Source organism: Pseudorca crassidens, chromosome 8 (genome assembly GCF_039906515.1).
Source record: "Pseudorca crassidens isolate mPseCra1 chromosome 8, mPseCra1.hap1, whole genome shotgun sequence".
In the NCBI taxonomy this organism is placed as follows: Eukaryota; Metazoa; Chordata; class Mammalia; order Artiodactyla; family Delphinidae; genus Pseudorca; species Pseudorca crassidens.
In genome coordinates, this window is record NC_090303.1 from 11291348 (window position 1) to 11314021 (window position 22674).

At 52.8% G+C, this 22674-nt stretch overlaps 1 protein-coding gene across 3 annotated transcripts in view; it reads left to right on the plus strand.

Moving 5' to 3' along the window:
* GCK (glucokinase) overlaps positions 1 to 22674 on the plus strand; it is a 55478-nt gene continuing 32804 nt past the window's right edge. For all 3 annotated transcript variants that reach the window (XM_067745796.1, XM_067745798.1, XM_067745799.1), the window contains exon 1: positions 1 to 145. In XM_067745796.1, the coding sequence (XP_067601897.1) occupies positions 32 to 145 (114 nt within the window). In that variant the 5' untranslated portion in view covers positions 1 to 31. The remainder of the gene's footprint in view (positions 146 to 22674) is intronic.

Here is a 22674-nt window from a genome sequence, read left to right on the forward strand (position 1 = left end):
AGAGGCCTACCGAAGGGTTTTCGTGCCCCGGATGCAGAAAGGAGCAGCCGGAAGCACGGGCGAGGGGGCGGGGCAGAGAGCTGCGCGTGCGCATGAGGTCGGTCCCCGCCCTTCGGGCTTTCGTAGGCCGGCCGGCTCGCTGCTCGTAAGTCTTTAGCCTTCCCCCGCTGTCCTTCTCTCTGTGAGGGCCTGTCCTTTTCTCCCTGGCCGTCCTGAGTTCTCCCAGGGGCCCTTCGCTTCCTCCCGGTCCGTTCTGAGCCCTGTAGGGTCGCCTGTGTCCCCCGGCGCTGTCCTCCCTCCGAACGGTGAGACCCAGAGTCCCACCCACACGCTAGGGCTTTGTAAACCCCACACAAGGGACTTTGATTTATGGGCGAACTGCTGTCCCTGGAAAGTGTTTTGTGAATCATATCTCCTTTCTGAGTGAAGAAAGGCAGGGACCTGCCGGGAGGTGAAGGCATGCCTCTCATTTTCAGATGATTGAGTCCTCTCTTGCCATTCCCACGCCTTCCTCCTGCCTGCCTGGGAGCAAGTCCCTGGTCACACAGGTCCCTTCAGCACAAGCCCGCAGGGGTGAGGGCTCCTGGGCCTGCCCACCACCTGGGAAACCAGATGTCTAACCACTGATTTGGGAGCCAAACTGCTGACCTCACAGAGTAGCAGAGCCACTTCACCTCAAAAGGGGCAGAAATTCATCTCCAAACTGAGGGAGCAGCTTGGCTTACTGTGACTTGGAAAAACTTACTTTGCTTGAGATGTTGGAATAGTGCTTTTTCAATGGATGGGGATGAATGAGGCTCAGTTCCCTAAGGGTAGTACATCTTTCATGCTTCTTGTTTGTTAAATGGTATGTTATCCGAAAGCATCTTGCAGGACAGAGGTGAAAGAGCCTTGGTGTTTGGAAGTTGGCAGAAGGGTTACACAACTATCATGCTAGAAGCTAGAAGCAGCCAGATCTGAAATGATGGGAAAGAGATGGTAGTATTTGAAAAACCAACGGCATCACTCTAAACATTACCCTAAATCAGGGTGTCTCAACCTTGTCACTGTTGATATTTCGGATTGGATAATTCTTTGTTGTTGGCGGCTGTCCATGCATTGCAGGCAACATCTCAGGCCTTTTACCCACTAGATGCTGGTGACACCCCACCGGCCATTTGGCAACCAAAAATGTCTCTGGGGCTTCCCTGGTGGCGCAGTGGTTGAGAGTCCGCCTGCCGATGCAGGGGACACGGGTTCGTGCCCCGGTCCGGGAAGATCCCACATGCCGCGGAGCGGCTGGGCCCGTGAGCCATGGCCGCTGAGCCTGCGCGTGCGGAACCTGTGCTCCGCAACGGGAGAGGCCGCGGCAGTGAGAGGCCTGCGTACTGAAAAAAAAAAAAAAAAGAAAAGTCTCTGGTGGGACTTCCTTGGCTGTGCAGTGGTTAAGACTCTTGAGCTTCCACTGCAGGGGGCACGGGTTTGATCCCTGGTCGGGAACTAAGATCCTGCATCCGTGTGGCCAAAAATAAACAAACAGACAAATAAATAAAAATACAAAAATGTCTCTGGACATTGCCAAATGCACCCTGGGGAACAGTGGCTTAGAGAACCATTGCTCTAAATATTCCTGTGGCTGAAGGAAGTTTCCACCACCTGCTTTCACTCAGTACCTTCCTCACCGACCCTCTTCCCTGGCTATTTCCAAGTGCAGAGGGTGAACAGAGCTTTCCCACATCCCCTCCATGTTGGTACTAAACGTTAAGAACAGACTTTGGCCAACGCCAGGCCTGTGTCACGGGATGGTGGAGAGCTGTGCAGCCCCATCCTGACTGCGCTGACATGGTTGACCTATAGGGGGCGGGTGAGAGCCATTTTTGAAGACAGTTCTCAAAGTCCCTTTTCCTTTGCCACTAAAAGTCGTACAAAAGGAGGAATCAGGAGGACAGTGTTGGGTTGGAATAGATTTAAATGTATTCACGTGACACGTAATAGTAATTGTCTCGAAGTTTCCCTTACACCAAGCACTTTCCATATGCGTCCTCATTTAATCCTCACAAAAACAGAGGAAAATATTATTACCACCTTACAGACATGGAAACTGAGATTCAGGTTAAGGAAATTGCTCCTAAGAGGCACACGTCAACACCAAAACACGTAACAAACTTTCACAGCTCTAGCAGCGCTCTCCCTCCTCTCTGGCCTTGCTTGTCCTCCATCACCCCAGAAAGCCTCGCTTGGCCTATGTGGTTACCAGCTCCCCAAGCTCATCCATCTTACTGAATAGCAAGACCCACCTTCCACTCCAACACCCCAGCTGCCACCCAACTTGGATTCAGTCCCAGCACTTCTACAAACCACAAAACCACAAAAGTGAACAAACCATTAACTCCTCTGAGTCTCTTTCTCTCTTTCATCTATAAAACTGGACAAATACCCTTTCCATAAGCATGTTGCTGGGAATGATAAGACATTACGTTCCAAGCTGTAGTCATAGTAGCTGTTTAACAACTAACAACAATGATGATTACGTGTATTGTTACCGTTCTTGAAAAAAAGGAGGAGAGGTCATGGTGGGTTACAGGTGTCCTGCAGGCTGTGGGAAGTGGAGATTTGATGGTAGGCTGAAATCTGAGGAAGGTCTATAGATTGCAGATTAGTATTGTATCTGTTTTAATTTCTTGATTTGCTCATGGCGTTGTGGTTATGTAAGTGAATTCTTTGTTTTTAGGAAATACACACAACTACTCGGGTAAAAGGACAGCCTGTCTGAAACATGCTCTTAAAGGGTTCAGATCTATGATACATATGGAGGGTAAAGCAAATACGGTAAATTTAAAGAGTCAGGATGAAGGGTATCCAGGAGTTTCACTGTACCATTCTTGCAGCTGTCCTGTAAGTCTGCAATTATGGGGATAGAAAAGATTGTAGGGCAGGGTGCTGACGTCATGCATGCAGCATCCACACTTGTGGGGATGGCATATTTCTCTGGAGTCCTGACCCCCCTCATTTGCTGGGCCCTGCAGACAGAACTGGAACAAGGCTGCCCATGACAAATGGCTGAGGCTCTCTAAGTTCGCCCCCACTGGGCAAGGCAGGCAGCCACCCACCTTTGAGGCTTTGCTCAGCTCTCGGAAGGCACTCAATTTAGCTGCACAGTGGAACCCTCTAGGGAGCTGGATAAAAGCTGGCTGAGGGGCATACTCCAGGAGGCCCAGCCCAGGGGGGAAACCAGCCATTCAGTGGCCTCGGTCCCCATACCCCCTTGTCCGGCCAGTCAAGGCCAGGGCAGTAGGGCTGTTTTCACTCTAAGCCTAACACCAGCCTCCACAGCCTTCCCAGGAAAGGGGCCCTGAAAGGGGCCACCAATGTGGTCAGGCCTCCAAAGGAGTTGAGAGCACGTCACTATTGTTTTTTTATAAAAGTATAAAAGCTTTTTCTCTGGTCACTTCTTTGGATTTTCATTCTCTCGTGAAGGCGCCTCTGTACAGGTAAAAATTTAAATAAAACCTGTATGCCTTTCTCGTGTTAATGTCAGTTTAGTTCCTAGGCCCAGCTGGAGAGCCAAAGAGGGCAGAGGAAAATTATTCCTCCCCTACACTTTCTTAGTAGTTCACCAAGTCTAAGGAGCATGGACTTGATGCCATCAACTGGGGTCTACTAGCAGACCCAGCCCCCAGGAAGGCTGCTGACTACCACCACTGCTTACCCACGTGTCCTGTGCTCCCACTCCGTTCTCCAGGCCACAGGGAAGACAGGCACAGACATGGCTCTGCCACCAGCAGAGAGGGAACAGAAGATGACAGAGCAGGAGAGGACCGGGTATACTATAAGGTTTACCTGGAGGCAGTGGGCAGGAAGAGATCACAGCCAAGGAAGACAGGAGGCAGCTGGGAGCTCCCTGAAATAGAGGGACAGGCACCCTCAGAACTGCCTCTCCTGCAGGGGCTTCCCAGGAGCTGTATTTGTACCACCAGGCACCCCTCCCCTGCTCCGGATCTAGGGATGGATGTGTAGCCCACTCTGGATACATGGTCACTTAGGCAGGTGACTTGACCTGAGGCGCCCTTACTCCTGTGGTGCTGCCCTGCACAGAAAGTGGGAGAACGTCTGCAGAATAGGAAGGGGGGAAGGGGGGCAGGCAGAGGCCCTGGGAAAGAGGCAGAGCCGGCCACCATGAAAGAGGAGTCTGGGCCTCACAGCAGCCTGGTCCCCAGGACCTCTGAGAGCAGAAAGCAAGGACGGGAGTCATCATAAAGGAAAAGTCACGACTAAGAATCTGAAAGTGCAAGCGATAGAGCCCCCTCCCCAGCCCCCTCCATCCCCACAATCCCCGTTTCCACATGGGTGCCAGGAAGTCTGAGCCAATCAACACAATCCCATCCCTATTGCCTCAGAGATTGGTCTACAGATGGGCACCTGACCCACGTCTCAGCCAATCAATGCAGACCTTCTCCCCCCACCAGCAGCGTAGGCCGTCCAATTAGAGCAAAGCCCAGGACTTCGTGTTTGACACTTGGGAGAAGCAATGGGATTTGCCCAGGTTAAAAAGGTCAGCGAACCCCAAACAGTATTGGTACAAACTTCTGCTTAAACATAGAAGATGAAATACATATGTTTATATGAGCTTCACTAGAATGACACAAAGAGGGCAGGAGGAGAATGGCAAAAAGTGAGAGGCTAACCGGGGTAGGCAGGTTTAAATTGGGGAGAGGCGGGGTGATGGGGGCTTAGCAGAGTGAGGGCCTGAAGCACAAGGTCCTGGAGCTGCAGGGGCGGGTGGGGGGGGGGGCGGGGAGGAAGCAAGGGGAGCCCTGAAGACGCTCCTCCTTCCTGCACCACAGATACTTCCCCCAGGAATGTACCATCCTCTGCCTCACCCTAGGGAGGAAGATGCAGGACTTTCCTGTGGAGACTTGAATGTTCAGCGATTCTGCCACTTTGAGGCCCCCGTGAAATCACCTGTTGTTCCAAGTAGTCCCTGTTGGGTAAATGTCTCCTGTGAGGTCACTCCCAAGGCTCTGACCTGTGTGCAGTGTGGCTGCCCTTGGATCAGGTGACATTCCAGTCATCTGTGGCCAGGGAGGCCACAGGGCTATGCAGCAGGGCCTGGGACTTCTGCATGAGGACTGCCTTGGCCCCTGTCCTTGGGGGATGGTGAGCCTTTGCAGCCCAATCCTTCAACATCCCCAGTCTCAGTGAACTCATTTGAAAGTGGTAAAAATAATACCACCCCTGCCTACTGCCCCAAGACTGTCTGATCAAATGACAGAATGAATACAAAAGTACTTTGTGAATCATAAACGTTTCAATCAGTATAATTATAATGACAATTTCTCCTCCATATAAATATATTTTCTTTCTTTAGGAATAAATCTAATAAGAAATATATACGATCTATAAGAGAAAAATAATGAAGCTCACCTGAAGGGCATAAAAGAAGACTTCAACAAACAGGGCAACTGGCTACATTTCTGAATGAGAAGACTTGGCATTATAAAGATGTCTGTTCTCTAAAATGGATCCCCAAATCCACAAATTCAATGCCTTTCCAATGAAATTATCAACAGCATTATTTTAGTGAAATGGGAAGAGTAGATTCTAAGATTTATATGAAAGATAAAAGCCTTATGGTAAAGAAAATTTTGTAGGAAAATAAAAGGAAGGGATCCCTTCCCACCAGATATCAAAAAACTGAAAAGTGCCAACTGAAAGAATGTGGTATCTACAGGAACGGACAGAGAGACATCCAGCTCATAGACAGAGCTGAGGCCAAGGCAGGCAGAGTACCAAGAGCCACTTTTACATTTAGACAGTCTGTTGCTGACACAGGCAGCAAAATGAAAAGGAAGAGAGAGAGAGAAAGAAAGAGAAGAAAGAGAAAAGGAAGGAAGGAAGGAAAGAAAGAAAAAACACCCAAATGTGCCACTTCCCATCTTTGTCCCATGCACCAGAAAGGATGACACCCAACCAAAGAGAGCTGGATGCCTGCGCCTCAAGTCACCCCAAGGCATCACCTCTGGCTGGGAGCCCATTCTAGATGGCAACTACACCCTGGGGGCAGGGACAGAAAACCTCGTATCTCGGAACCAGAGATGAGGGGAAACCCTCCTGATGCCTCCTGGGCAGATGTGGAAGAGAGTGGGTGGTGGCCTCAGAGCAGCTCCTCACAAGTCCAACCTCGGTTCCTGGAGTATCACAAAGTGTTCTGACAGGCTCAGATTAGCTGTGGTCCCAGACTTGGCCTGGTGGCCTTTGAGGACACCTGCAAGGTGACCAGAGCAGAGCCGTTCCCTCACAACAGAGAAATGCAACAGTGGAGCATGAACTGTGGTGCAGTTATCAATACAAATCAGTGGGGAAAGGTAGCCAACAAATGTTAGACTCCTACCTCATACTATACACAAGCGAATTCCAGAGGGGCTGAGGCGCTGAACATTTTTTAAATATTGGGAAAATATTACAAGGAAATGTGGGAGAACATTTTTCTAATTTTGGATGGGAAATGCTTTTCTTTTTTAAAAAAATATTTTTAAAAGTTATTTTTGGCTGCATTGGGTCTTAGTTGCTGCGCATGGGCTTTCTCTAGTTGCAGCGAGTGGGGGCTACTCTTCATTGGCAGTGCGCGGGCTTCTCATTGCAGTGGCTTCTCTTGTTGCGGAGCACGGGCTCTAGGCACGCGGCCTTCAGTAGTTGTGGCGTGCAGGCTCAGTAGTTGTGGTGCACGGGCTTAGTTGCTCCGCAGCCTGTGGGATCCTCCAGGACTAGGGCTCGAACCCGTGTCCCCTGCATTGGCAGGCAGGCTCCCAACCACTGTGCCACCAGGGAAGCCCCCAGAAATGCTTTTCTTAACAAGACACGAGCTTCAAAAAAAGAAAGAAAGCCAAATTCATAAAAAAGAAATACTTCTCTGTGTTAAAAGACACCATTGATCAAGCCATATGTTTAGCAATAGGTAATACAGCATATTCAACAAGAAAAGGATTAATAGGTATTATGGATGGAATATAAAAATAGTTTATACAAATTGAAAAGTAGAAGACAATTCAATAACAAAACAGTTAAGTAATATAAACAAATCATCCTTAGAAAAAGGAATACAAATAACTATAAACATATGAAAAGGTGTCCAGCACTTTGCAATTCAAATGATAATGAGACGACAGATAAGCAAAAGTTATAAAGATTCATCATCTCAAGGACTGGCCAGCATGGAGTCAAACTCCTAATGATGCTGGAAGGATTAATTGGTGAAGCCATTTGAAGGGGCCAATGTAGTCCTGTCTGCACAATCATAAAATGTGCCCAGCATTGGACCTAGCAATTCAGCCTCTAGGAAGCATCCAGAAGAAACACATGCACGTGTTGACCCTGGTAAAAGGCCGAGATTTATAACAGGGGAAAACGGAAACTGCCCAGATGACCATCAATACGACATTGGTTTAAAAATATTTCAGCGTACCCATTTGGAGAGATCTCACCGGCCACTCCTTCCCTCTCCCTCTGCTGGATCCCAGCAGAGCTCATGTTTCCAGATGGTAGTCAGGGAAGGCAGTGACCAAAGCTTGAGGGTGGCCTGGGCACGTGTGGCAATGCCACTGGCTAAGCCACCTGCTCCCTCTCCTCTGGTTCCCAGACTCAAGGGGGCCTCTCCTCCTTAGGACATGAATTTGGAAGACCCTGTGACCCTGCCCTGGGAACTGGACAGGTGGCAAAGTCTGCGGTGATAAGGTGATTGGGCTGTCGCTATGGTGATGGGGATGGAGGCCTTTTGCCATCAGCCCCAGTTTTCTGCATGGCAGCTCTAATGACAGGATGGTCAGCCCTGCAGAGGCTGGAGGGTGTGAGCGCAGAGGCCTGTTCCTGGTTGCCATGGCAGCGTGGGCCCTCGCAGGAGCGCAGAAAGCCCTGGCAGGAGAATTCCCCACTCCATACCTGGTCAGAGCAGGAAGTGTTGGGCCGTGACTGAGCCTCAGGGAAGCAGGTTGGGGTGTGAGAAAAGAACAGTCGCCTACAGCTTAATTACTCAAAAGCTGTCCCCCAGCCACAGGAGGAAAGAAGACCTTTTCTGCTGAGTCTGTCTAGAGGACACCACGCCGTCACAGCTCAGCACAGCCCGGAGAGAAAGCTGACCAGTGCTGACCAGCTCTGGAGCCCGGCAATGGCCCTGCCCCGATGATACCTGGCCTGACAAGGCCTCAGTGGGGAAGGGTCCCGACTAGGACCCAGAAGAGAAGGCTGGCAGGCTTGCTGGAGAACAATGAAAAGGAGGAAACTCTGTGATTGAACCTCAAGCCAGAAGCCAGCCAGAAGGTGGACCATATTCTACCAGACACTCGGGCCGGCCGTGACCCTTGGTTGGGAGAAGCCTGGGGATATTTCTGCCTTGGAAGCCCGTTGGGGAACACTGAGGGGTTCCAGCTCCCCCAGGCGGGCTGCGGTACAAATGCTGGATGACAGAGCCAGGATGGAGATCGCCAAGAAGGAAAAGGTAGCTCTCTGCTGCATTCGGTTTTCTAGAAGTGCTTCTTACACGTTCCTGTATTCAGTGGTTTGTTTAACTTGACCAAGTGTTTGTGCCTCAATATCTGATTGTATGTGCAGGTGCTTTAGGGACGACCTGCTGGGAGTGAATTATGCGGCATTGACTTTGGTAATGCTTTTATTTTATTTTTGTTTTTTAACATCTTTATTGGAGTATAATTGCTTTACAATGGTGTGTTAGTTTCTGCTTTATAACAAAGTGAATCAGTTATACATATACATATGTCCCCATATCTCTTCCCTCTTGCATCTCCCTCCCTCCCATCCTCCCTATCCCACCCCTCTAGGTGGTCACAAAGCACTGAGCTGATCTCCCTGTGCTATGCGGCTGCTTCCCACTAGCTATCTATTTTACGTTTGGTAGTGTATGTATGTCCATGCCACTCCCTCACTTTGTCACAGCTTACCCTTCTCCCTCCCCGTATCCTCGAGTCCATTCTCTAGTAGGTCTGCGTCCTTATTCCCATCTTGCCCCTAGGTTCTTCACGACCATTTTTTTTTCTTTAGATTCCATATATATGTGTTAGCATACGGTATTTGTTTTTCTCTTTCTGACTTCACTCTGTATGACAGACTCTAGGTCCATCCACCTCACTACAAATAACTCAATTTCGTTTCTTTTTATGGCTGAGTAATATTCCATTGTATATATGTGCCACATCTTCTTTATCCATTCATCTGTTGATGGACGTTTAGGTTGCTTCCATGTCCTGGCTATTGTAAATAGAGCTGCGATGAACATTTTGGTACATGACTCTTTTTGAATTATGGTTTTCTCAGGGTATATGCCCAGTAGTGGGATTGCTGGGTCATATGGTAGTTCTATTTGTAGTTTTTTAAGGAACCTCCATACTGTTCTCCATAGTGGCTGTATCAATTCACATTTCCACCAGCAGTGCAAGCGTGTTCCCTTTTCTCCACACCCTCTCCAGCATTTATTGTTTCTAGATTTTTTGATGATGGCCATTCTGACCGGTGTGAGATGATATCTCACTGTAGTTTTGATTTGCATTTCTCTAATGATTAGTGATGTTGAGCATCCTTTCATGTGTTTGTTGGCAATCTGTATATCTTCTTTAGAGAAATGTCTGTTTAGGTCTTCTGCCCATTTTTGGATTGGGTTGTTTGTTTTTTTGTTATTGAGCTGCATGAGCTGCTTGTAAATTTTGGAGATTAATCCTTTGTCAGTTGCTTCATTTGCAAATATTTTCTCCTATTCTGAGGGTTGTCTTTTCGTCTTGTTTATGGTTTCCTTTGCTGTGTAAAAGCCTTTAAGTTTCATTAGGTCCCATTTGTTTATTTTGTTTTTATTTCCATTTCTCTAGGAGGTGGGTCAAAAAGGATCTTGCTGTGATTTATGTCATAGAGTGTTCTGCCTATGTTTTCCTCTAAGAGTTTTATAGTGTCTGGCCTTACATTTAGGTTTTAATCCATTTTGAGTTTATTTCTGTGTATGGTGTTAAAGAGTGTTCTAATTTCATTCTTTTACATGTAGCTGTCCAGTTGAGACAGTGACTTCATTGGGCAAACCAGGTCCTCTCCCTACTGCTCCAGACTCCGGCCCTGTGACCTGGAAGTCACAGGCTGCCAGGAGGCCCGGGAGGTGACCTCTGTTGGGAAGAGGGTCCGGGGAGTTTAGAGCCCCAGCTGGGGGGCTTGGGGCCTGGGATCTTGGTGGCAGAACCAACTGCCCAGCCATGAGGCAAGACTCAACAGACATCACGAAAGGTCTCAGATGCCTGCGCTTCCCTGCAGGAATCTTTTCCTAAGAAGCCTCAGGGCTGTTGCTCCTGGTGAGGAGTTGAGAGCAGTTACTTTTTCCAAAGCAAAGAAAAATCCAGACGTCTTCTGAGCCAGCCCTGTGCGCGAGCGGAGCCAGGGCTGGTGACAGGGCAGAAGGAAGAGCCTGCCTGCTCCCGCAAGCCAGGCGGGGCGGGGGAGACGGAGGAGAGGGCCCATATCCAGTCCCTTTGGCATGGTTTCCTCCTCACATGTCTTTTCTTCTCCTTCTTCTGTGAAATGACAAGGTCAGCATAAACACTGGGCTCGTTCTGCTCCTGGCAGAGCTAATGATGTTGGGAGAAAAACAACCAGCCTGGGTCGGGGTGCCCGCAGCTGCAGGCAGCAGGAAGCCCACGTCTGCTGGTTCCTGGGCCGATGACCGGAGTTTGGATGAGAAATCCTACGCAAAGGGGCCGTGGAGGCCAGCTGGGGAGAAGGGAGGCGGGGTCTTTGGCACAAGCAGAGAGCTAGCGTGGCGACAGTGAGAGGTGGGGCCTGTGGCTCGCCGTGGGGAGCTGGTGTGGGGAGGCCACCACGTCAGACTGGGGCTGGCCCACGCCCCCTTCTCGTTTGTCCCAGGGACACAATGCTCCACGCGGTAAACCGTTTCTGTTCCACACATGCGGTGTGCCGACCCCCGTTCAGGAGCCAGGCTGGTTCCAGATCGCTGGTGGGGGACGGAAGGGTGTTTCACTGACAGCCTTGTCAGGGCAGAGAGGAGAGGGAGGCACTGCCTCTGGCACGTGCCTTAGGGGGTACCAAAAACATCAGTCATCAAGATAAATAATATTCTAATTCAAATTCTAAAGAATCAAAATCCATGCGAAAAATTATGATGAGCAAAATGCCAAATTTCTAAAGAAAGAGGGCCTGAGTATTACTGATTTTTTTCGCTTGTCTTAGGCCTGTGCCGGCTGCCCTTAGAGTGCCAGCTAGCAAGGTGCCAGGGCCAGACAACGGAGGCGTGGGGCTGTGACGTCCACACCCCTCCCGTCTGTCCTAGCTGCCCAGAGGACCCACCTCTTGTCTGGGGGCTGGGGGAGCGGGGTGGGGGTGCTTCAGCTTGGTTTCAGGGCCGTCCTAAGGATCTGAGGTTTCGCTGCCAGGCCCACCCAGGTCCAGCCCTGCATCCCTGGGAAGTGATACACCCACCCCAAGCCAGCGTGTAGCCTGGAGTGGTCGGCTGGGGCTGTATCCACACAGGCTCCCAGGAGGAGAGCGTTCAGGTTGCTTTGGAGGGAACTGCAGTGCTGCTGGTTTTGCTCGTTCTTTTCTAATTTATGTATTTATTTATTTATTTTTGGCTGTGTTGGGTCTTCGCTGCTGCGCGCGGGCTTTCTCTAGTTGTAGCGAGCCGGGGGCCACTCTTCGATGCGGTGCGCAGGCTGCTCATTGCAGTGGCTTCTCTTTGTTGCAGAGCACGGGCTCTAGGCACACGGGCTTCAGTAGTTGTGGCTCGCAGGCTCTAGAGTGCAGGCTCAGTAGTTGTGGCACACGGGCTTAGTTGTTCCGTGGCATGTGGGATCTTCCCGGACTGGGGCTCAAACCCCTGTCCCCTGCATTGGCAGGCGGATGCTTAACCACTGTGCCACCAGGGAAGTCCTGGTTTTGCCATTTCTGTTTCTCTGGTTCATCTTGCCTCTGTACCTGTCGGATCACCTGTGGTCATCCCCCTATAATCTGCAAGAGTGTGTGGCCTCAGTACCGTTTTCAGTGGCTTCCCTGGGGGGATGGCAGCTTCTTACGTGGTTTTTCTAGAGCTCCTTGGGGGCAGGCCCGCTCCTACTGATGCTGCTTCTTCTCCCCTCCAGCCTGCGGCTGTGGAACTCCACCACAGAGTCATTCCCTTGGCATGGAGCTCTCTCTTTTTTTCCCCATAGTTTTATCATCTGTAAATGGGTTAAAAATATCATCTTTTTCCTTAAAAAATTGTTTTTAATGAAGTATAGTTAATTTTCAATGTTTCAGGTATACAGCAAGGTGATTCAGATACATATATCCTTTTTTAGATTCTTTTCCATTATCGGTTATTACAACATAAGAAATATAGTTCCCTGTGCTATACAGTAGGTGCTTGTTGTTTATCTGTTTTATATATAGCAGTGTGTATCTGTTAATCCCAAATTCCTAATTTATCCCTCCTTCCCTTTTCCCCTTTGGTAACCATAAGTTTGTTTTTTATGCCTGTGAGTCTATTTCTGTTTTATAAATAAATTCATTTGTACCATTTTTTTGGATTCCACATATAAGTGATATCATAAGATATTTGTCTTTCTCTATCTGACTTATTTCACTTAGTATGATAATCTCTAGGTCCATCCATGTTGCTGCAAATGGCATTATTTCATTCTTTTTTGTGGCTGAGTAATATTCCAGTGTATATGTGTACCATGTCTTCTTTATCTGGTCATCTGTCAGTGGACATTTAGGTTGCTATGGAGTTCTATCTCTTGATGGCCACAACTTCTAGGAGACCTGAAATTGGGTCCTGGGAGCCACGTTGGAAGTTCCTGGTCTATTCTTCCCCCTCCCTCATCTGTGCCCTTCTGCTGGTGGGCAGGAGCGATGGGGGCTCTAGAGCCGGTACAGTTTGCCTTATGTGGTGGGTTTAGGGAGCACTTTTCAGGAGGAAAGCTGGGAAGGTAACACTCCAGGTGTCTTAGTCTGCCCAGCTGCCATCTGGGTGACTTAACCAGCAGACACTGCTTCCTCACAGTTCTGGACACTGGAAGTCTGAGATCAGGGTGACATCATGGTCAGATTCTGGGTAGGGCTCCCTTCCTGGCTTGCAGATGGCTGCCTTCCTGCTGTGTCTTCACATAGTTGCAGGGGGGGAAGGAGAGCACTCTGATCTCTTCCTCTTGTGGGGGCTCTACCCTCATGCCCTCATCTAACCCTAATCACTTCCCAAAGGCCCCACCTCCTGACACCATACACTGGGGGTTAGGGCTTCGACATATGAATTTGGGGGGACACAATTCAGTCTATAGCATGAGGGGTGGGGGTGAGAGCCATAGGGGGCACTGACCTCCCTCCAGTCAGCCCCCCTCAGCTGCCCTGGGCACTTCGCTGCTGAAGGAGAAGGCTCAGAGATGGGGTGAGTCTGCATCACTTGGCAGGCATGCGCATCCAGGTTCCCTGGCAGGACTTGTCCCAGCGGATCTGGGGCCCCAGCAGGAGAGATGCCCTGCCCCCCAAGCCCCTTGGAGACCTTGCTACTGCCAGATGCTCAGGAGGACGCGAAGCTCCAGGTGGGCCCCAAGCAGGTGTTCTGGGAAAGGGGCCTATGCAGGGAGGAGCAGATGGCTCCGCTGAGCAGAGCGGTGATAAGACCCTGAGTGTGGGGGGAACCAGGCTCCCCGTGGCTGGTGTGGATTCAGCAGCAGGGGCTGGGGCTGTGCCTGCCTGCCGTGGGCCCCTCTCGGCCAGGAGCCTCTGGCTCTGAGCAGTGTGAGACATTGTCCCTGTGGTCCCGTGACGGGGCTGGGCTGGGAGGCCGTGGAGCAGAGACTGCCCCAGGAGAGCTGAGCAAGCTGCCTGCGTCCCAGGCCTCAGGGTCCAGGCACCTCAGGAAGAGCATTAAAATCCCCAGCATGACTGTGCTCTGGAGAGGCGTCATCGTCGGGCTTCTCGGGTCAGGAGCAGGCCAAGGGGACCCGGCAGTGAGACGGTGCAGACCCAGCCAGGCCCACGCCTGCTCCTGCAGCAGCAGCACCGGAGGGTGGGAGCGGGGGAGAGGCACAGAGTGCTCTCGGCCGCCTCCCCCATTTCTGCCGAGCTGCCCTGAAGCCACCTGAGGCAAGCGACGTGAGAGCTGCATTCAAGGGCGGCCCTCCAGAGAAGGTTCTGGGGCCCCCACTGTGGGCTGCGCTGCAGCCTTTGGGGACAGCCCAGGCGTGTTCCCCATGTGTCCCCATCCCGGCGACAGCGGGGCAGGCCTAGCCTGGCCCAGCCCCTTCACCTTCACCTCACTTCCCGTCTCATGGGTGGGCGCTGATCCTCAGGAGGACGCGGCTCTTCCTCTGTCTCTCTCTCTTTTTCTGTCTCTCTCCTTCTCCTGTCTCTCTGTCTCTGTCTCTGCGTCTCTCTGTGTGTGTCTCTATCTCCCTATCTCTCTCTCTTTGTCTATTTCTGCCTCTTTCTTTCCCTCTCTTTCTGTGTCTCTCTAGGTCTGTCTCTCTGTCTCTTCATCTGTGTGTGTGTGTCTCGCTGTCACTGTGTCTCTCTCTGTGTGTCTCTCACTGCTTCTCTGTGTCTCTGTCCCTCTCTCTGTCTCAGGCTGGGTGCACATTGAGAAGAGGCCCCCTCATCCCCCCCAAGCCTGCTGCCTCCCACATCAGTCCCTCAGGGCTGGGTCTGCCCACTGCCCAGTTTCCTTCCAGACTGGAGTCCCCTCGGGCCCCTCCTCTGCTCAGCACAGGGCTCCCTGCTGAGCCCACGTCCTCCTCTTCAAGGCCACTTCCCTCCTCAGCCTCCAGGGGCCTCCCAGGAAGCTTCTTGGCGTCCACCAAGGCCCCTGGTCGTCTGACCACCACCATCTCCTCTCTTGCGCCACGTATTCTATTCCTTTATTTCTGAAAGAGCAGCCGTTTCCTGGTGACCAGTTTGTGTACAGGCCATCGAGCTGTTTAGAGAAGCCAGCTTTATGGGACGAAGTTCCAGCAAGTACATGTGCCTGATGAGGGTCCATTTCTGCTTGTTTACTTCTGCTCCAAGGAATCCCTCACTAAAGCCACTCGCATTTCAGATACAGTTGTGGTGCCGGCTCCTGCCTCCCCTTTCTCAGTGAAGTTGAAAGCCAGTTGTCAAGTTTCATAAAAAGCACCATGGGGGTTTTGACTTGGGGAGAGATGAACCTTCCACCCCAGAATATAGACCACTTCCCCCTGATTCAGATGGTCTTTTTTTTGTCTTTTTTGCTTTTCGGACACATGTTCACATTTTCTCTCTTTGGGTCTTGGGCTCTCCTCTCCACGAGACTTGGGCTCCTGGCCCAGGCCTCTCCCTGGCCCCTGAGAAAGCCAGTCTGGCTCATCCTCCGGCCATTGATGCCAGAAGGTCCCGTCCTGAGGGCTGGGGCGGGCCAGGGTGCTTGGGCTCTGAGCCTCCCACAGGCTCCCCGCAGGGCAGCTCCCGGACGCCAAGCTGGGTGCCGGGGGTCCCACCAGCTGCTGGAACCAGTGGGAATTGCCTTGGTGCTGACAGCCCAGCCATGTTCTAAACCGAAGGGAGGTGATTGGGAGGGGCACTGGGGGGAGCGGGGCTGCAGAGGCCATGAAGGCCAGAGTGTGTACCCAGAACACGAGTGGTCCTGCGGGGTAAGGGGGACAAAGGGTCAGGTGTGCGGGCAGACCATGCCAGAGAACCCACCCTTCCGGGTGGACGGCCGGCTGCCCCTGGGCCCCGATGCCTCAGGGCCCGCTGCTGCCCTGCTCTCGATCACTGCCCCCTTCCCATCCCTGCACTTGCTCTTCACATGTCTCGCTCAATCCATATCTGCTCTTCCCCCCTCGGCTGCCCCCCACCAGGCTGCACCTGCCCAGCTGGCGGCAGCGGGCAGGTCTTCCAAGTCTCCCCCACTGGTGCTGGACCCAAGCAAGAGTCTCACCGAGGGGAAGAGCCCCAGCGATGGGCCCTTGCTGCCAAGTCCCCGCCGGCCAGGTCTGCCCACTGCTCAACCACTGGCTGTTATTGGCGATGGTTCTCGGAGGCTGCCCTGCCCCTAATTTCACAGAGGAGGGCTTTACAGGCAGAGAAGCCCCGTGAGTTGCTGAAGTCACACAGGGTGAGTGATGGAGACCTGGGTTCAGTGAGAGCATGTGTTCTTAGGCAGTGACTTCATGAGCCCAGAGGTGGCCCCTGGAGAGGGCAGAGCCTGCATGGGCTCTGGAGCCAGCTCCCTCGAGGCCTGGTGAGATCTGCGCGGCTCTGGGCCTCACCCGCCTGGTCTGCAAAATGGGGCAATAGCAGCGTGTGCCGCCTAGGCTGGGTGTGGAGACTTCTGTGAGGTGTAGCTGGAGGTCGATCAGATGGGGACGCAGGGACCAGGAGCTTCTGAGAGGCCCCAGGGCTCTGGCCACCACTGCTCACTGCTCCGGGGTTGATAGTGCCTACACTGTCTCCTTTGCTCCCGCCCCTCTAAGGTGTCCTAGCATAGTGTGCTTGCGGAAGCACATTTAGGACCACGGCCTTATGTTCTGTGAATGTCTGTAGATGCCTGCTGACCTTCCAACACACCCCTGCCACACACAGCTCAGCAGACCCCTGAGCCCTGGGCAGGACCCTGGGTGTTGAGTGGTGAGCCAGCTTGGCACAGGCTGTGGTCCTCCACGCTGGGCACCCTGGGCTTGCCCATCCCTCGGCCCACTGTGCCAGCCACCCTGCCCAGGCAGGAGACCTGTTTGATCTCGGAGAGATGGCAGTGAGTGGTGGCTTGAAACAAGATCTAGTTCCCTGCCCAGGAATTGAACCTGGGCAGCCTGGATCAAAACCAGGCATCCTAGCTGCTAGACCACCAGGGGCTAGAGGCTAGAAACAAAATTCCCCTGGCCCTTGCCCCCAGTGAAAACTGCATTTCTCAAGGAGGCAAAAACTGTAAAAACGGGTACAAGTTGACTATTAGAGACACAGTACAACAAGTGGGAGAGCACACAGAGAAACCGTTTGTTTAGTTGAGACAGAAGTAAGGCAGAGATGCACACCCGGCGAGCAAGGGTGTGGGCGTCCTCCCTAATGAGGAGGAGAGCAGTAAAGAAGCGGTTAAAGCATTCATATAGGGCAGTTCTTCCGGGTCTTTGTTTACCTTTGGCCAATTACCTGGTTTCTTTTTCCACACCTGTCCTGCCCTAGGACCTCCCCAACGTGTGTGCGCAACTTTCTTTCATGATGGGTTCCAGCCCAGAGGCCTATGGGGGGGCCTTGGCATCACATATTATGGGGTAGCGCCCCCTCCATTTTGACCCCCAGGGAGCCTTTCTGCGCATGTGTAGTGTCTCCCTTGCCCCAAGGATGGGAAATATGTGACCTCTTGATCCTTCACTCAAACAGGGTTTAGCCCCTCTCTGCTCCTGCCAGGACCGTTATCTTAAAGTGTCTTCAGGAGACAAAGCCTGGCTGTTTACCTTGCTTCTGTCGTTATTTCTATTTTGAAGTGCAAACAGGAGGCTGGTTGTAAATGCCTAGCCTGGAGCCCGTCTGTCTTGTCCCTCACAGGGCATCAGCAACAGACCTGGGTGGAGTGCTTCCGGCCTGTAAGGACCCAGCAGATCCATCCTTGGCCCCCAGGGGAGGTGAGGGGCGGGAGGAGATAAAGACCCTCCCTCGTTAGCACTCCCCAGAGAGCAGAACTGGTCTGGGCACCCAGAAGGGAAGGAGGCCAGCTCCACCTCCAAGGACTGCCCTCTGCTCCCAGCCTGTGCCTGGCTGGGCTGCAGGCTCAGCCTCACTCTTCCCCTTTCCAGCAGGGTGGCCTTCGGCGACTTTGAAATCCCTCCAGACCTCAGTTTCCCCTCCTGTACAGTGCCTCCCTGGGCTGCTGTATGGGTGTGAGCCCCTGAGTGTGCACCTCTTGCAGGCGTGAGCAGGGCGGGGCCCTCATGCTAGGTAACCGAGCGCCGACCTTTCCAGAACACCACTTCCACTGTGAGTAGAAGTGCAGAGAAGTCCCACAAGTAGACAGATTGAAGGAGGAACGCGATGCATCCCCTTCCAGAAGATACAGAGTCCTCACCCTGCGTCCTCCATCCCTCCGATCTCTGCTTCCGTCATTGTCATTACATCTTCTTCTCTGACCTTCCTGCCTCCCCCTTCCCTCTTCTAAGGATGCTTATGATGTCATTGGGCCCACGGGATAATCCCGGACCATCTCCCTATCGCAGGGTTCTTAACAGCTGCCACATCCCTTTTGCCATGTAAGGCCACATTTCACAGACTCCAGGGACTAGGAATTCTTGAGGGGGTGGCTTTGCCTCCCTGCCCCCACCCCCAGCTCAGTGACGGGCACAGCCCCGCCCGCCTGCCTCACCCTTTGGCTCACTGGCTTTGAGGACTTTTTCTTTGCAGCTGTAGATATCCGCCCCCCCACACCCGCCCCGACTGCACACACGCTTTTAATCAAATTCTGACACTTTTAGGACTCCCCTGGCGGTCCACTGATTAAGATTCTGCGCTTCCACGCAGTGGGCACAGGTTCGATCCCTGGTCAGGGAACTAAGATCCCGCATGCCATGGGGCGCAGCCAAAAAAAAGAAAAATTCTGACACTTTTAATCAAAATCTTATAAAGCAGACCACACAGAGCTATTCCCCCTCCTGGGCAGCCCTGAGGAGGGCAAAAGAGGAGGCTGCCCAAGCCCAGACCCGTGCAAGGTCACAGCCTGCATTTTCCCTACGTTCAGGAATTGGTACCAGTCTCCTGCGTGGCCCAGTGGAGGGCAGGAGAGACCAGGCTAGGGGAGGGCCTGGGGGCCCATAAACAGCAGAAGGAAGGGACTGAGAACCAGGGCAAGTGGCTCCTGGACATCTTAGGGAGTTTGGGATGAGGTGCACGGCACGCCCTTCCTTTTCAATCTTTTCCAGGTGGGTTGGCCAGGAAGGCCAGCGAGAAGGGATGCTGCACAGGGGCCTGTGGGGGAAGCCAGCCCAGATGGGATGTGCCCATGAGGGTTTCGAGGCAGGAAGAACACTCAGGACGGGACACGTTGGGTCATGAGGCCCTGCAGCACAGGAGAAAACCACTTTCCTAGGGGAGGGGCAAGGACTTGACGCTTCTGGTCCGTGAGGATGAAGGGACAGCACCGCCAGGAAGAGCCAGGAGTCCCCCGCCTTTCCCCTTGTCCACGGCCAAGTGCTCTGCTTGTGTCTGATGGGTGACCCTCAGTCAGCCTTCCCTCCAATGCAGGCACATAACCCTGCACAGCACTGTCTGGGGGAAACGCAGCGTTTTCTAGTAGGCACATTACAAAAGTAAAAAGAAGTAGAGAGATTAATTTTCATAATGCTTTATTTAACCCACTATAAACAGAATATTATTGGGACTTCCCTGGCGGTCCAGTGGTTAGGACTCTGTACTTCCACTGCTGAGGGCCCAGGTTCCATCCCTGGTTGGGGAACTAAGATCCTGCAAGCTGCGCAGCACGGCCAAGAAAAAACAAAACCAATATTATCATTGAAATGTGTAATCTACATAAAAACTGTCAATGAAATATTTCACACGCTATGGTTCATATTGCTTTCCAAAGCCATGTGTATTTTCCACGTACAGCATCTCCCAGTGTGGACTTGCCACGTTTCAAGTGCCCAAGAGCCACATGTAGCCAGTGGCTACCGCCCTCAATAGCACAGGTCACAGCCACTCTGACAGGTGGTCACCCAGGGAATCGTCAGGAATCCCTGGCCATAAGCAACGCAAACTCAGTGGAACCAGAGGAAGCAAAGAGGGGCTGGACTGGCCTGATGGGACCGAGCTCCATGTGCTGAGGGTAGGACAGCTCTGGGGAGCAGGACCTGAGACTCAAAGGCAGCCAAGGCCCCTCTGTCCACCTCTGTCTGGGGCTGGCGTCACTCTCCCCACCTGACGATGGAGCTCCAGGCTCACAGCCTTACAGCCTTATAACCAGAGGGAAAGGAGAGCTCTTCCCTGTGAGTTCCCGCTAGACACGATTCCCAGGAAGGACTCCTCAGGGCTCTGTTGGGACCACGAACCCACTGGAGAGCCACAGGGTACGCGCAATCTGACCGGCCCAGCCCGAGGCGCTAGCTGCCCGAGATACTAGAATCAGCCGCCTTCAGGAGTCAGAGGGCTGGTGTAGGGACGCAGGACAAGGGTCCTGTTCTGGGCACACCCGGCCTGACCCCCGTCCATGCCTGTCCTAACAGCAGCGTGGCCCCTGTGCAACCCAGCTCCACTCACCAAGACACTCACAGGCCTGCTCTGGGCTCTTGTCTTGCATAGTCTGTCCTTGCTGTGTGCCCCTTGGCCAGCTGGCCCCAGCAGCCCTTCCGCCCTACCATCCTCGCCCCCACGCCTGGCTCCGCTGGCCGTCCCACTCCAGGTCCTCAGCTTGCAAGCCCACTTTTCCCACTGCTTCCAGAGTGAGCCATCTGAGCCCAATTCCAGGCGTGCCTTCCCTGCACAGAACCTCCCGTGGCCTCAGCGCAGAGCCAGACCCTCATGGGGCGGCCCAGATTTTAGCCTCAAGGCCTGAAATCTGCAGCCACACTCCAGCCACCCCAGACCCAGTGCCCTTCACTGTACCCAGTCGAGCTCCTTGGCCTTGGCTGTTGTCCTCTGCCTGCCTGGCTACCGGCACAAGGAGCATGGGTGAGCAGGTCACAATTACAGCTTTAAATTTAGCGGGACTCTTCTTGTACCTCTACTGGAAGCAGCCCTCCCTTGAGAACCAGGACGTCTAGGCCCACAAAACCTAAGGTGGTGGGTACAGAAAGAGCAAGTTCCCCAGATGGGTCAGGGGGAGTGATGAAGAGCCTTTGGTTCCCAGACCCATGTATTTTACCTTCTAGGAACACAGCATCACCCAGTGGCCATTAAAGAGGACATTGCACCCTGGAGGTCACCTGCCCCTTCTATAGGGGAGTATCTTCAAGCTGACAGCTCAGTTGTACCTTCAGGAGGCTGTGTGACCACTGTATAAGGGGGGCAGCTTCTAGGTGGGAGGACTAGTGGATCCCGTGGACCGTGTGCTATCTGCCAAGCCTCCTTTGCCATGAAGGGGCCCTTCGTCTGCGATCGTGTTGTGGAGGATCTCATATCAGTAGATCAGACATTCTGTGGTTCCTCAGTTGGTGGAACAGGCTGAAACACTGAATGTAGGAAAGGCAGATGCGTGCCTGGAATATCAGATGAACTGTTGCCCCTTCCAGAGAGGGAAGGGCCCAGGGTAGTCAACCTGTCACCGAGTCGTGGCTGGTTGGTCTCCTGGAGGAACAGTGTCACACCAGGGGTTTAGGGTCGGTCTCTGATATTGGCAGGTCACACATTTGACAGCAGCAAAAGCTAGATCAGTCTTGGCAAAAGGGAGCCTATGCTTCCACCTCCGCCACCACTGTTATTGGTTTGTGAGGGCATCGTGTAAACACTGAGCTGACGTAAGGAGCTGCTGGTCAGTCCTCCACGTGCTTATTTAGTGCCTCTTCTCTAGCAGATGGTTTCTCACAGGCAGTAACTCCCATGCACCTGGATTTATCTATACGCCTCCTCCCCACACCTCTCCTGTCCCCAGTCCTCTTAATCTCTCTCCTTCCAGCTAAGCTATTCACCCCTGTCCATGGTCTCTGCGTACCTTGACCTTTGGACCACTTCTCTCTCCTCACAAAGTGAGTCACTGGGTGCCCGGCCCCACACTCTGCCTCTTGAGAGGATTTCCCCTCACCGCTGTCTTCTGGGGCCACCCCTGAGTGGGACTGCGGTGCAGCAGAAGTCCACTCCCAGCTTGTACCAACCCAGCTTGGCCAAGCTGACCTGTCCGTGGACCAAGCGTGGGTGGGTTTTTGCCCTCCTCCACAGCCAGGCAAAGGGAAGGCCATCTGTGAGCTGAGAGAGGGGCACGGGGGCATCGGTGCAGGAGTGGTAGGTGACAGGTGGGTCTGGGCCAGCTGTTCCTGCAGCTGGACCTGCTTGAGCCTGGTTGCAGATGCCCCACTTCCATCTTATGATGGATGGCTGCAGGGCCTGCCCGATCTGATGACTTAGCAGCTCTGACAGCATTCAGCTCATGACGGGCAGTCCTGGCCACGTGGTCACTCGATGTCCCATGGTCAGATGCTCTGTCTCTACCTATGCCCAGTGACAGGCCAGGAGCTGCCTTTCAAGTGGTGTTTGGTTCTCTGCTGCAGTTGGCAGGACCTTGGTGCAGAGCCCGGGTTCTGGTCTGTGACCCTCCTCTGGGGGTTTATCACACTTCACACAGTGTAACACCTCAAGTATCAGGGCTGCCGCGTCACATGGCCTCAGAGTCAGGGCTGATTGTGGCCGACTAGCTGCAGAGCCCTTTCTTTCTCTGTCTCCGCTTAAACTGTCAGCCTTCTGTTTCATCCAGTAAATAGGCTGGAACAGTATTGCCAAGGGCAGAATATGCTGCTTCCAAAATCTGAAGGGGCCTGTCAAGCACTGTGCACCTTTCTTAGCGATAAGAGAAGAAGGCACATCATTTGTTGCTCACTTGAAAGCAGTTGTCCTTGGCATGTGCAGACCACTGGGCCCCTCACATGGCACTGATGTGGCAGGCCCCTGAGTCTTTTCCTGGTGTACCTCGCCAGGACATCCATGGTACTTGCCGCTTTTGCTCGGTGGGTCCAACTAGCATGGTGTCATCAATATGGTGAGTCAATATAATGTTCTGTGGTCTGTGTA